At 52.0% G+C, this 14,152-nt stretch overlaps 1 protein-coding gene across 1 annotated transcript in view; it reads left to right on the top strand.

Annotated features, from left to right (window-relative positions):
• Positions 1–14,152, top strand: part of TCERG1L (transcription elongation regulator 1 like) — a 206,868-nt gene that overhangs the window by 140,976 nt on the left and 51,740 nt on the right. The window contains exon 7 of the mRNA XM_032282028.1: positions 13,462–13,616. Coding sequence (XP_032137919.1) covers positions 13,462–13,616 — 155 coding nt within the window. The remainder of the gene's footprint in view (positions 1–13,461; positions 13,617–14,152) is intronic.

Raw genomic sequence — 14,152 nt, 5'->3', positions numbered from 1 at the left:
TTATAATCTGACAGTGACATTCGGTATTGTAATCTGACGGTGACATTTGGTATTGTACTCTGACGGTGACATTCGGTATTGTACTGTGACGGTGACATTCGGTATTGTAATCTGATGGACCACCATAGGTGGGTCTGTGGTTGAAGAAATGTCCCTTTGTGGCACACAACTACATGTACATTTTACGAGGCCACAAACTCGGTTTGGGAGCTTCAACAAGCAAACTCTGAAACGTCTCTGAGGCAGGCACACGGCAGCAGGTCGCACTGGGGACTGGGAAAAGATCCAGAGGACCTTGTGGAATCCTCACACGGCTCCCGCCAGGGCCCCCTGGGGGGTTGCAGGTTTCCAGAAGACTTGGCCTTGGGCACCGGAGCCTTCTCACTGTGCGGGCTGTGGCTTTCTTCTCCAGCGATATCGTGTTACCACGAGTGGTGCTTTGTGGGGTCCAGTCGATCAGAACGGGCCCCTCCCTGGCTGCCGCACTCCCCTCCCTTGCTACAGGTCCTTGCCTGTGAATTTTGAGTACATGAGGGAGTCTGTTGATCGCTGCGTGGGCACACCTGAAATGCACCATCACTGCAGCCGCAGACGCTTGGGCGCGGGAGCAGAACCAGGGAGCTCGGCCCGCACCCCGGACGAGGACTTAGTGGGTCCTTGTGGGTTGTTGTGGGTGGAGCAGCTAAGCCCAGGGTGCTTGCAGATGAGGGAATGAATGGGGGGTGCTGGGGATCAGATGTAAGGGTGGCTGGGGTCAGAGGGAGTGGCTGAGTGTAGGGCTACGGGCCTGAGGTGAGGTGGGTGAGGACTTGGGCCTGAGGGTACAGAGGAAGGGTGGCCAAGGCCCCACGCCCTGCGGGCTTGCCTGGTCTGCACGGTGATGGTGCTGCTATGGCAGAGGCTGAGTGCACGTGCCTGGCCGTGTGGTCTTCAACTTGCAAGCGTGATGGAGAGAGGGGCTTCCCCAGGGAGCCCCAGGAGGGGGCTACAAGAGGAGCTAAATACCTGCGATTGGACGGAGAAGCTTCGTGCTGGAGCACGCTGCCCGCGTCAGACCTAGACCTCCTGCTGGGACCTGCACGGTGTCACATCATCGAGGGATGGGGACATGGCTGGTGCCGCACTGCATCCTCATTTCGTGCCGTTAGTCTAACCTCAGCCCCACCTGAATGGAGAGAGAGCAAGGCCTGGTTGAGCAGCTATTGGAATAAGGATGTGAGTGTCGGCAGCCCTTCACCATACCTCAGGGGCAGGCTTGCACTTACCCTTAAAAGTGGGGGCACCCTTGCCATTGCAGAGTGAAGGGGCCACTCCAGGTCCCAGCTTCCCCTGGGCCACATGCTCTGTCAAGGAGGGCTTTGTGTGCCCCGTGCTGTGACGTCCTCACTAACCTCAGCATGACACACGCAGACCTGGGAACAGCACACTCTCCTCACGCTGCAGCCCACATCCAGGAAAAGCTGTCTCTGCCGTGGGCTGGGGTGGGGGGTGGGTCTATGCCTGTTTCACTTGATTAGCCCAATCATCTGCTGAGTCTCATTTATAGAGATTCACTAGCAGTCAGTCTTTCCCTAGAGGCAGCTGGGGCCTCATGGAGACACACTGGGAGCGCCAGGGACAGGAGTGGGGGCTGTCATCTGTCTCATTTCCCTCATCCATTTGAAACAATCCATGCTTAGAAAAGGCATCCCAGATAGAGAATGTTTCAGAGACTGTGGCCACTTGAACTTTCTACGAAGACCATAGGAGGTCTCAGCAGGAGCTTGGCAGAGCCACCAGGACTAAGGAGGCATGCGGAATTGGGGAGGGTCCCAGCGACAGCTTCTGCCGGAGGCACAGCAGCCCATCTCTGCCCAAATAGACGAGCTTCTCGGTCTCCATCTCAGCCATGGAATGCTGAGACTCAGAGGCCAAGCCCACGCTGCTCTGTAAGGCCGTGGCACGTGGCTGGTCGGGCACACTGTGGTTTGCCTGTTTGCCCCGACCTGACAAAAGGGAGCCCTCTCTCTGGGGCACTCTGCCCTTTTCCTGCTGAGACCCTGAACGTGAGTGAGAAGGCACCCGGCCCGCAGAAGTTCGTCGTGGCCGAGTGTAAAGCAGGAGAAGGTCTCGTGCCTGGGGCTCGGGGCTGCAGTGGAGGTGGGTGGGAAGGATGGTGGCTGGGGCAGGTCTTAGAAGGTCAATTCAGGGTCACCTAGGGGACCCCCAGGGCACTGCCAGCTGAAACGGTGGTGGGGTGAGCAGGCAGGGCTGCAGAGGAAGTTCTGATGGCTCTCAGGTGACTCTCCATCCTCTCCTGACCAAGCCCAGCGCTCACTGCCTGTGCCTCGGGCCATCTCCTTCTGTCCGTCCCATGACGCTGCGTCCTCTCTGCCACAGTCCACGTGGTGGTCAGAGACCAGGCCCCCCATGGCCAGGCAAGGGTGATGGTCCAGGTGGCCAGCTCAGGTCAGACCCCAGAATGAGACCCTCTGTCTATGAAAGTGTAGACCTCGGCCTTCTCCTAAGGAAATCTGGCTTCTAGAGGGTTCCACGTAGATGGGGCCAGCCAAGCAGGCTCAGAGAGTGTTCTTCCTGCGTATCACAGAGCCGTCTGGGGGCAGCTGGAATTGCAATGATAAGGAGGAAAGGGGTTTGGAATCCACTCAAAACATCTGCAGCAAAAATCAACCACGTCTTGCTCTTGGTTAACATTTCGATGCAGTTATTAAATATATTTTGAATAAAACTGGGGCTGAGAAACGGAGTGTGTGAGAAGGCAGCAGAGTGAATACACCCCCCGCCCCCATCTCCTGTGCGCAGTTTTCGGGAAGAAACTCACTTTTAAAGGTGGAACTCCTCCAGCACTTTTCTGATTTGCATCTGCCCTTGGGAAAGCACCTTAGAAAGCCAGAAGGTGCTGGAACCTGGTTTAAACGTGATGAGAGCAGAAGGGCGATGTTTCCCCCTTTCCCTGCAGGACCGGTGCTCCCTGCTGAGCTCAGTGAATCCGTAAGGAATGCCAACAGCAGACGGGCGCCATCCTTAGCGATTCTTATCTATGTGGGAGTCTCTCTGCTGCTCTCCCTGCTGGGAGACGGCCAGATGCAGAGCCTCCTTGAAAGTATTAATGTAACGCTAAGCGCTTGAGAGATGCAAAATCAATACCCTGACAGGGAATAAAAATGAAGAAGGAGCCATCTACTCACTCATGTCTAACTGCTGGGGCCTGTTTAGCCACCAAAAATGGTGCCAAAGTTCAGAGTAACTTCTGTAGCCAACCCTGCCACCTGGAAGCCTGTTCAGCTTGACGCAGCTGCGTAGTTTCAGGGATGCTATGTCCCAGGCATGGTAGATAAAGGATACGAAGATGGTGCCTTTGCTTTCTTCCATGCAAGATGAAATCCTAGCCTCCTCTAGAGAAGACGGACCTTGTGGCATGGCAATAGTGGCAATGAAACTTGAATTATTTATTTTTTCAAATCTTCTTGTACGCATGTTAACACTAGAATAGTATTATTTTAGTCTCCCTAGGAATTTCTATATCTTTTTTTTTTGTAATTTGGCTTTAGACACAAGTAGTAATTTTGAGGGAATTAAACCACTCCCACTTATTGGGAGGTAATAAAATGTTTTTGGGGTGTTGATGACGGGAAAATTTTAACAGTAATCCCTCACAAAGTGTAAAATCCGTAGGTTTTGGCTTAAGCGGCAATAAAAGCCAAAAAGAATGATAAATCAGCATCTTACAATTATTTAAAAGATTACAGATTTACAAGTTATTAGCTACTTTTATGAAATTAAAAATATATATTAAATACTGGTTTCAACATTATATTATTTTCTTAAAAAGTTTAGATCGCCACAGTGCAAGCTGTATGTCACGGTCTGTAGATAGCACAGATCAAAGTTCTTTTTAAAATGACTTGGGAGGATAGGAACGTGCGCTCTGGGAAAGACAAGACACGTCACACCTGTCAGGAAGTCAGCAGTTTCAGAACTCATCACTTTCTAGCAAAGCTGATTCGTGCTTTATCCTAAGAGGCAAAAGTAGTTAAAAGGTAAGAGGTACGGGGCATTCCTCTGATGTTAGTGTGTCCAGCCCCAAAGCCAGCAGCTGGTTCTACATTTCTGCCTCGGAGAGGTGACGGGTGTGGGCAGACACCAGCCGAGAGGCGTGCTTTCGGAGCTGCTGTGGGTGTGAGCATCTTTCAAACGGCTGTTTTGTATTTTGAAATCCCAGTGACACGTCTTGGTTCTCCTGATTTTTTGTCAATGACTTGTCCTTAATTCTGACTTCATTTGATATTTCAGTATCTGTTGGTAACATCTTTTTTTATTAGTTCATAATTATTTATTGGGCATGACATTTGAAAAACTGTTTTTCTGGATTTTCTAAATACGGGTATTGAACATGTTTGGCTTAAAAAAAATTAGTCTCCAAATCATGTTCTGAGATGAAGTTGGTAGAATTCTTCTAAAAAGAAAGAGCAAGTTTCCCAAGGCATAACACATTTGGATGATGTTCAAGAAGGAAAAGGTGATTAGAAATTACGGTTATTAAGAGAGATGTGTCGGTTTCACCCTTCCTTGACTTGCAATTGCTCTGGCTAAGCTGAGGAACGACACATCAGTCTTCTTTGAATATGTAGTACTGAAGATAAACCAAATGTCACTTCCGCCCTTTTGCATAATTGAGTCTTTTATTATGTCAGAGAAGGGACAGGAGGAGTCACTTGTCGGGGAGGGGACTCTAATGTTGAATTAAATGTCAGTGTGGTTTAGTGAGCAGGGAGTCGGAGGGGAAGCGGCCATTTGGCTCCCATTTGAGAGAGCGTGGAGGGAGCGGCCCCTGGAGTGGGGGCTAAGTCATGGGCTGTGCCACCTCCAGTTCCCTCTGGGCTGATTTTCACGGGTCCCCACCCTGCTTTCATCCCCAGGCAGCCACTGGCTCTGGGACACACTGCCGGTCCCCGCCTGCATTGGGCAGGTAACAATTCTACCCATCTTAGACTGGCAGGAAGATCAGAAATTGGATAAGCCCCTGGGGTTCGAGGAAAGCCAGGACTCTGATGGGCACAGGAGCAGGGTGGCATCCCTTCTGGGCTCTGTAAAGACCTCTGATGGGCACAGGAGCAGGGTGGCATCCCTTCTGGGCTCTGTAGACGGGCTCTCTGGGAGCCCTCAGCCCGGGTGGAGCCCAGCTCTCCGCAGAAACCTGTGTTCTCAGAGGCTGCCTGGGCCGGGAGCTGCCCTCCAGACAAGCCTCCGGAGGGGGCATGGGCTTGCATCTGCTCTGCAAGGCTGGGCGGAGCTGGCTGGGCCTGGAGTGGCCTCGGCTCACCTTAGCCAGGGAATGGTCTTTCCCTGCTGCTCATTATTTAACAAGGACAAAATCCATGTATGTGAAATAACTAAAGATGGATTGGTAAAATCTTTTAAGAATTACGCCAAGAAGTCAACAGTGATGCCTTCAGGAGCACTGACACCTGAGCCCAGAGCGAGGGGAGCTCTGTTTTCAGCCAAGAAGCCTTCGCTATTGGGGCAGCATGGGGACGTCCCACCTGCTGTCCCCCATCTCCCTCCCACTCTCTCCCTGGTGCTCTTTCCTGGCATCTTTTTTACCTCAAAGGAGGAAGGAGGGGAGCTGTGCTCTCGGGAGGTTGAGGCCACACCCCAGGCTCCTGGGCTTTCACCGAGCAGAGGAGCCGCAGCCAGCGCCTGGACGACCTTCTGCCTACAGCATCGCTTGCCCGACTGGCTTTCAAGAAAGGACAGCAAGACTGCCCACGGCCTGAAGCAGAGAGGCCACACATCCACGTGGCAGGTGCTCAGCCCAGGCAGCCCCTGCAGCCTTAGAACAGCACACGTGTGTACAGCCATGTCCTTGTCTTGCGTGTCTGCACCTTCTTCTCGAAGTGAAGGTTGGAGCCATGGCCGGCTGGGCTGGAGAACCTACTCAGGATGGAAGGAAGGCAAGAGGAAGGCGTCCACACGCTCCTCCTGGAGTCCCTATGAGCCCTAGTACCTCACCCCGCTGCCAGGTGGATGGGCCTGGGCCACTCAGTCTGGCCCAGGTCAGCCCCTTGCCAGATACAAAACCCCAGAGAAGGTGCCGGGGTGGGGGTGGGACGAGGAGAGGGAGAGAAGGTGGCAAAGGGCAGTGGGTGTGGTCTTTCATTCTGAGAGCTTGGCCCCGGTGGCCCGGCCTCAGGAGTGTGTGTGGCTCTGTCCAGCCCCCAGGACACACCTGGAGCAGGGCACTCAGGGATGTAAGATGGATGGAGACAGGCATCTGTGGGAGTCGCTGTGTGGGGGGCCTGGAAGGGGCACTCTCCTTCGCCGCCAGCTAGCTGATTCTGAAACTTGGGGTCCTGATATTTGCAGGATGAGTGTGGGAATCCTTTCATACAACAAAGCAGCAACCCCAGGGTTCATTCAATGAAACCCAGAACTTTCTATATTGCAGCTGCTTGGTGTGGATGCGCCGTACCAGACTTAAATAACTGAGGCACTAACTGTGTCCTCTGGGACACGGGGACAGTTGGAGAGAAGAGGGAATATAGCAGGTGTCCAGAAATTACCTTGTGATTAAACAAGGGGGGCACACACGTGTTGCCTAGAATGGGCATAAGATGGTGCATAAAATTAATTCTGTGTGTTACAGCTGGCTCCGTCTAATGGAAGCCAATCATGACGAGAGGATGGGTGGATTTCTCCTGGGGAACTGCATTTATTTACCGGCTGCCAGCTCTGGTTCAACACCACACATTTCGCCAGGGCTCAGGAGCTGGGCTTTTTGTGGCCTGGATATAAATGGGTGACATGTTAATTGCCATTGCTTTGCCATCTCCTGGCTGTAATCTCTCACCAAGTCCTAATTAGCTCCACCCCTCCCTGGTGTGAGAAGGGGGGCGATGCTGAGTTAGGGAATTGACAGCTGTTTCCCCACACTTTGGGGCACTCCAGGGTGCCGTCTGCTCCCAGCATAAGAACGCACCCTGGGCCTCTCTGCACCTGAGAACCAGGGACTTAGAGTTGGCACATCCTGAGGCATTTACAAGAAAGGCTGCCTTGGATCTGAAAGGAATTTGGCTGAATAAATATAAATCCCCAAATGCAAAGCCTCTTTCTTGTTAATAGCAAAGCTTGTAGGGCAGCTGGAAAATCCCCCAGAAAGCCGATGAGAAAATGACGCGGCCAGGGGATGGGGCCACCTGGGGCCTTCCACCAGGACTCTGGAATGCAGGTTTCCAGCGTCTCAGTGCATTCAGTTCTCTAGGGAAAGAGCACACACACTTAGGGCCAGCAGCGCAACAGAGGAGCAAGGAAACCCAGCTTCCTCACACTGCCCAAGCCTTTGGTGAACATGCTTTGGTTTTCCATGGAAACCAGGATCCCCTGGGAAATTCAGGTGGGTCCTGCTGCCCCAGCTGGAGCTGAGTCTAAGACAGGCAGCCCCACCCTTTCCTCCCTCTGCTAGAGGAAGCCATGTGCCGAGCACCCTCACACACCACTCAGCCTAGTGTCTGGGGAGGCTTCAGTGGGACTATCAATTCTGCTGCACCTCTTCCTGGACCCACCGGCGCTGATGCCTGCTTAGGCCCTCCTGAATGAATGTGCCTGCCCACACCTAATATGGTTTGGCTCTGTGTCCCCTCCCAAATCTCACCTCGAATTATAATCCCCATAATCCCAATGTGTCGAGGGCAGGACCACGTGGAAGTAATTGAATCATGGGGGCAGTTTCCCCCATGCTGTTCTCATGATAGTGAGTGAGTTCTCATGAGATCTGATGGTTTTATCAGCGTCTGACATTTCCTGTGCTGCACTCATTCTCTCTCCTGCCACCCTGTGAAGAGGTGCCTTTTGCCATGATTATAAGTTTCCTGAGGCCTCCCCAGCCATGTAGAACTGTAAGTCAATCAAACCTCTTTTCTTTATAAATTACCCAGTCTTGGGTATTTCTTTATAGCAATGTGAGTATGGACTAATACAGTAAATTCTTACTAGGAGTGGGGTGTTGCTGCAAGGATACTTGAAAATGTGGAAGCAACTTTGGAACTGGGTAACAGGAAGAGATTGGAACAGTTTGGAGGGCTCAGAAGAAGACAGCAAAATGTGGAAAAATTTGTAACTTCCTAGAGAGTTGGAGGGCTCAAAAGACAGGAAGATGTGGGAAAGTATGGAACTTTCTAGGGACTTGTTGAATGGCTTTGACCAAAACGCTGGTAGTGGTATAGACAATGAAGTCCAGGCTGAAGTGGTCTCAGATGGAGATGAGGTACTTGTTGGGAACTGGAGTAGAGTTCACTCCTGCTATGCTTTAGCAGAGACTGGAGACTTTTTGCCCCTGCCCTAGAGATCTGTGGAACTTTGAATTTGAGAGAGATGATTTAGGGTATCTGGTGGAAGAAATTTCTAAGTGGCAAAGCATTCAAGAAAAGGAAGAGAATAAAAGTTTGGAAAATTTGCAGCCTGACCATGTGCTAAAGAGAAACCCATTTTCTGGGGAGAAATTTAAGCCAGTGGCAGAAATTTACATAAATGACAGGGAACCAAATGTTAATCACCAAGGCAATGGGGAAAATGTCTCCAGGGCGTGTCGGAGACCTCCATGGCAAATCCTGACATTACAGACCTGGAGGCCTAGGAGAAAACAATCGTTTCTGTGGGCCCAGGACCCCCTAGCTCTGTGCAGCCCTGGGGCAAGGTGCCCTGCATCCTAGCTGCTTCAGCTTCAGCCATGGCGAAAAGGGGCAAAGGTACATCTCAGGCCATTGCTTCAGAGGGTGCAAGCCGCAAGCCTTGGTGGCTTCCATGTGGTATTAAGCCTGTGGGTGTGCAGAAGTCAAGAACTGAGGTTTGGGAACCTCCACCTAGATTTCAGAGGAAGTATGGAAATGCCTGGATGTCTAGGAAAAATTTGGCTGCAGGTACGGAGCCCTCATAGAGAAGCTCTGCTAGGGCAGTGAAGAAGGGAAATGTGGGGTTGGAGTTCTCATACAGAGTCCCTACTGGGGCACTGCCCAGTGGAGCTGTGAGAAGAGGACCACTGTCCTTCAGAACCCAGAATGGTAGATTCACGTACAGCTTGCACCATGCACCTGGAAAAGCTGCAGTCACTCAACACCAGCCCATGAAAACAGCCATAAGGGGTTTTATACTGCAAAGCCACAGGGGAAGAGCTACCCAAGGCCATGGGAGCACATCTCTTTCATCAGCATGACCTGGATATCAAGCATGGAGTCAAATGAGATCATTTTGAAACTTCAAGGCTTAATGACTGTCCAGTTGGATTTTGGACTTGCATGGGGCCTGTTTGTTTTGGCCAATTTCTCCCATTTGGTATAGGAGCATTTATCCAATGCCTGTACCCCCATTGTATCTTGGAGATAACTCACTGATTTTTGATTTTACAGTCTCATAGGTGGAAAGGATTTGCCTTGTCTCAGATGAGACTGCGGTTGGAATTTTGGGTTAATGCTGTAATGATTTAACACTTTGGGGGACTGTTGGGAAGGCATGATTGGTTTTGAAATGTGAAAGGGACATGAGACTGGGAGAGACTGCTGGTGGAATATGATGGCACTGTGTCCCCTCCCAAATCTCACCTCGAATTGTAATCCCCGTAATCCCCATGTGTCAAGGGTAGGACCAGGTAGAGGTAATTGAATCAAGGAATGGTTTGCCCCATGCTGTTCTCATGATAGTGAGTTCTCATGAGATCTGATGATTTTAGGAGAGTCTGGCACTTCCCCTGCTGGCACGCATTCTCTCTCCTGCTGCCTGTGAAGAGGTGCCTTCCTCCATGATTGTAAGTTTCCTGAGGCCTCCCCAGCCATGCAGAACTGAGTCAATTACACCTCTCTTCTTTTTAAACTACTCAGTCTCAGGTATATCCTTATAGCAATGTGAGAACAGACTCATACAGCCACTGACCTGCCCTCAGCTTAGTGCAGGGTGACAGGAGAGCCACATGTGCTGTCAGGGCCCAAAGTTGACGTCCTATTTTCCTTAAACTCTGCAGCAGGCAGAACAGAGCTCTTGCTGGTCCCTGCCAGGCAATGGGTCATCTTCTCACCTCTGTGGGAGCTTCTTCTTGCCCAGTCCTCCGGCCCTCACCTGGCTCAGGGCTGGCTCCTGGACATTCAGGAAAGCTCATGATTTCTCAGGTTAGGAAAGCTCCCCAAGCCTGTGAGAGGTTTGAGATCAAATGAGGCCAGCCCTCCCTTCGGCTCTGAGGGCTTGGGAAAAATGTCCAAGCAATACTGTTAGAAATGGGCCTTCCTGCTGCCGGGTGCTTCAGGCTTGGAGCTGCCTTTCCAGCCACCATCCAGTCATGGAAGCTTCTGAAGCCCATGTGGGGCCAGAGCTGGCACTGCTCTGTCCTGACACATGGGGTGCAGCACGTGCAGCATGAGGAGGCAGACTCATAGTTGCCCTCACTCCCTGTATCCACGCAGCCTCAGGGTCTCATCAATGACTCTAGCTGCACTCCTCGGAAGAGGGCTGCCTGGAGACAGAGCCCACTGTCACAGCAGTAACACCATCCACCTCCTACCCATTCCCAAAGGGCCCACGCATCGTGGGGAGCTAATGGTAGGCTCTGCCTGTGGCCCATTCTCTCACAGCTCCACCCGGGAAGTGTGCCATCACCAGGTCTGCGTTTGGAGGGAAGGAGTTAGTCCCTGTCCTGGGCTTATGTTCCCTGCTGGCCCATGCTGTCTCCAGAGTTCATGCAGTAGCTGAATTACGCATAATTTACACCACAGTGTAATTAACTTCAGCTTTAGACTCAATAAAAACTTCCTATGCCAGCCTGGTTCAGCACCATAAATGCATACCCACAGCCTCCCTGCAGGTCCCAGAAGTCAGGTATCCCCAGCCTGGGCTTGCTGGGGACGAGGGTCTGCCCTACATGACAGCAGGAAGGGATCAGCTCCCTGGGCATGGAATCTGTTGCAGTTGACCAGCCTCATCTTCCCACCTCCAGCGTGGCCCTGGACAGCACTCCATGGGCCTGTAAGCCTGCCTTTCTTGAGGGCAGGGCCTGGCATGGCAGTGTGATACTATTTTGGTCCACTTCCCTAGTGGAGGACTGCCCAGATAAAGCAAATTCCTGTCTGTCCCCTACCTGAAGGGCTGAGGGCATGAGGCCACCAGGGAGGGGAGGTGACCTTCTCAAGGTCACTCAGCAGGTTGAAGGCAGGGCTAGAGCTGGAGACTTTGCCAGGCAGAAGTGGAGGTCATATTCTGCCATGCGATGAGCAGGCCAGCTGTGGCCAAGGCCTCCAGGCATAGCACTTGGGGTTCAGGTCAAGGCTCCCAGATGCTGGCGCTCAGGGCAGAGGGTCCTGGAGTGGGGAGCCCAGTGATTCATCTCCCGCAGACTCAAGGCTCCAGCGACACACATGGATTCTCTTATAATTGGGAGGGTCAGAAGTCTGGCATGGGTCTCACTGGGCTAAAGTTAAGGCGTGGGCAGGGCTGGAGCCTCTGGGGAGATCCATTTCCCTGCCTTTTCCATCTTCCTGAGGTCCCTGCAACCCAGAGCTCACAATTCCTTCCCCAACCCTCAAGGCCAGGCATCTTCTGATCTCTCTCTCTCTCTATGTGCGCAAATGTGTCTCTGTGTGTGTATACATGTGCATGCGTGTCTCTGTGTGTCTGCATATGTGTGTGTCTCTGTGTGTGTCTCTGTGTGTATATGTGTGTGCATGTGTGTCTCTCTATGTGTGTCTGTGTGCATCTGTGTCTCTGTGTGTCTGTATGTATCTGTGTGTCTCTGTATGTATGTGTCTCTCTGTGTATATGTATGTGTGTGCATGTGTGTCTCTGTGTGTTTGCCTGTGTGTGTGTGAGAGAGAGAGAGAGAGGAGAGAGAGATCTCAGCCTCCATCTTTCTATTTCCTCCTCTCTAATCTTCCCACCTTCCCCTTAGAAGGACCCTTGTAATTACATCTGGGGTCACCTGAATGAGCCAGGCTATTCCCCCATCTCAGGATCCTAATCTCATGTGCACAGACTCCTTTGTGACATAAGGTGATCACACGTGTTCTGGGGATTAGGACATGGACATCTTTGGGGCCATGATTTTGGCTCCCACACTCATGAACACGGCTGGACTGAGTAATGGACATGACACACCTTCTCAGGGTCATTGCTGGGAAGTGTCCTGGTCTGCCCAGGGTTCCCAGGCCCTGAGCCCTCTGTCCAGCCCATGGAACATGCCTGGCTGAGTAAAGAGTGAAGTGGTTTTCTCAATGCAAAATAGAGTGACTTCTACAGGCACGAATCCACACCTCCTCCAGAATTTGTGTGAGGCTGGCCTGGGTGAGGCGTGAGTGGGCTGCCGGGCCCAGGCTGTGGCCGACAGCACCCCCAACAAGTCGGGGACCTCCTCAGAGGGACGTCAATAGCTAGAGGGGGGTATGTGGGCTGCACATGTGGGCAGTTCCCACCCACTCATTCCTGCACATCTGAGAAGTCCCAGGAGACTTGTGGAGGCCAAGGGACCTTCTGAGGTCACTGCGGAAGCCGGCACCCAGACAGGGCAGGAGCCTTGCCCCAGTGGAACCTCCTGGGAGGTCCAGACCTGGAAGGGGCCTTGGTGCCAGCCCAGGCCTCATTCTCTACAGCACCCTGACACCACTGAAAGAATAACCTCAGAGCCCAGACCGGCCTTGCTGTTCTTTATCTGCTGCGCTTGCTTGTGGGGACAGTGTGGGTTCAGAGAACAGAGCCCTCCGTGCACCTCCACGCCGCAGGCTCTCGGCCCCTCATTCCTTAAGGAGGGGCATTTTTCTTTTCCTTCCCTCTCTTTATTTTTCTTCATTCATTTTTTTTATTTTTAATCTTTTCTCATAATCTTTCACGGATAAGGGGTTTAGAAATGGCACGATTCCTTTTAGATATATTCAGTTTCCATGTATGAAAATATGGGTCTTCATTATTTCCTCATCCACAAACGAGCAGGACACCAGGGCTGCGGCTGCTCCTTTTCATCTGCTGCTGCTGGAGGGTCATGAGCTGGGCTGTGTGCATCTCTCGACGGCCATGCAGAGCTCCACCAGGGAAGTGTAGGGAGCCTCTCTCCAAATCACTCCATTCCCAGAACCGGGGCCAGAGGTGCCCCAGAGCGCTCGTGTCTGGAATGGAATTTCACTGCGGCAGAGATAGCGGGTGGGCTGGAGAGCGCTCTGCCCGTGTGTGACCTTGGCTTCTCTGCATGTTGGTGTTCTGGCTGGTCCAAGGCTGGTGATGAGACCGTGTACCTGTTAATCAAATGAGGTAAAACACGAGTCAGGTCCGCACAGTGCCCTGAAAGGCGGGCTTTGTCTGTAGTATTCATACTCCCCATAAACAAGCTTTGCACATGCGTGGATTTGTCCTGAGGGCATTTTTCAGTGAGAGTTCACACTAATGACTTTCTAATTAAGTGTCTCCGAGTGACTGACTTGAGTTTCCCCACTCAAACAGGTGTGTGGTCTGGACGGGCGATGACCGGGTTTTCTTCTTCAACCCAACAATGCACCTGTCTGTCTGGGAGAAGCCCATGGACCTGAAGGACCGCGGCGACCTCAACAGGATCATCGAGGACCCGCCCCACAAGCGCAAGCTAGAGACGCCAGCAAGTAACTAAGCCCTGGGTTATTCACACCTACTCCGAAGTGTCTAAGCTGTTTCTTTCTAATGAACGTAAAATGAAAGCATGTTTCTTCTTGGTTATGTTGGCAATTGACTGTTAAGGAGTCCTGTGCACGACTGCAGAATTTAGTAATCAAGTTTTCGTGGCACTTCCAGCAGAAACCTTGATCCTTCCAAGCGGTCAGCTCTGGCCGTCACGTAAGGTGATTAATGCAGAGAAGGCTGTTCATTCCATCAGCATCACTGTTAGCCAGCATCTTATCCTTCTTCCAAATGTCTTGTGAACGCCACCTGCGCGGCCAGATGTACACAGATGGGAGTGTATTTTCTTCTGCCTTACATCCACTTTAGACCTTTGCACTATATCGATCTACTGTTTTGTTTGGATGGATGCCTCCATTCTATAAAACCCTGGTCACGGACGGGGGAAGAGATTCTCTTCAGCTGTAGAGGGCTGGGGTGCCCTGGTCACGGATGGGGGGAGGAGTTCGCTTCAGCTGTAGAGGGCTGGGGTGCCCTGGTC

This window comes from Sapajus apella, unplaced genomic scaffold (assembly GCF_009761245.1).
Source record: "Sapajus apella isolate SASKATOON/1434 unplaced genomic scaffold, GSC_monkey_1.0 scaffold13, whole genome shotgun sequence".
NCBI lineage: Eukaryota > Metazoa > Chordata > Mammalia > Primates > Cebidae > Sapajus > Sapajus apella.
The sequence above is the reverse complement of the archived record's forward strand: the minus strand, read 5'-3'. Positions and strand labels throughout refer to the sequence as shown.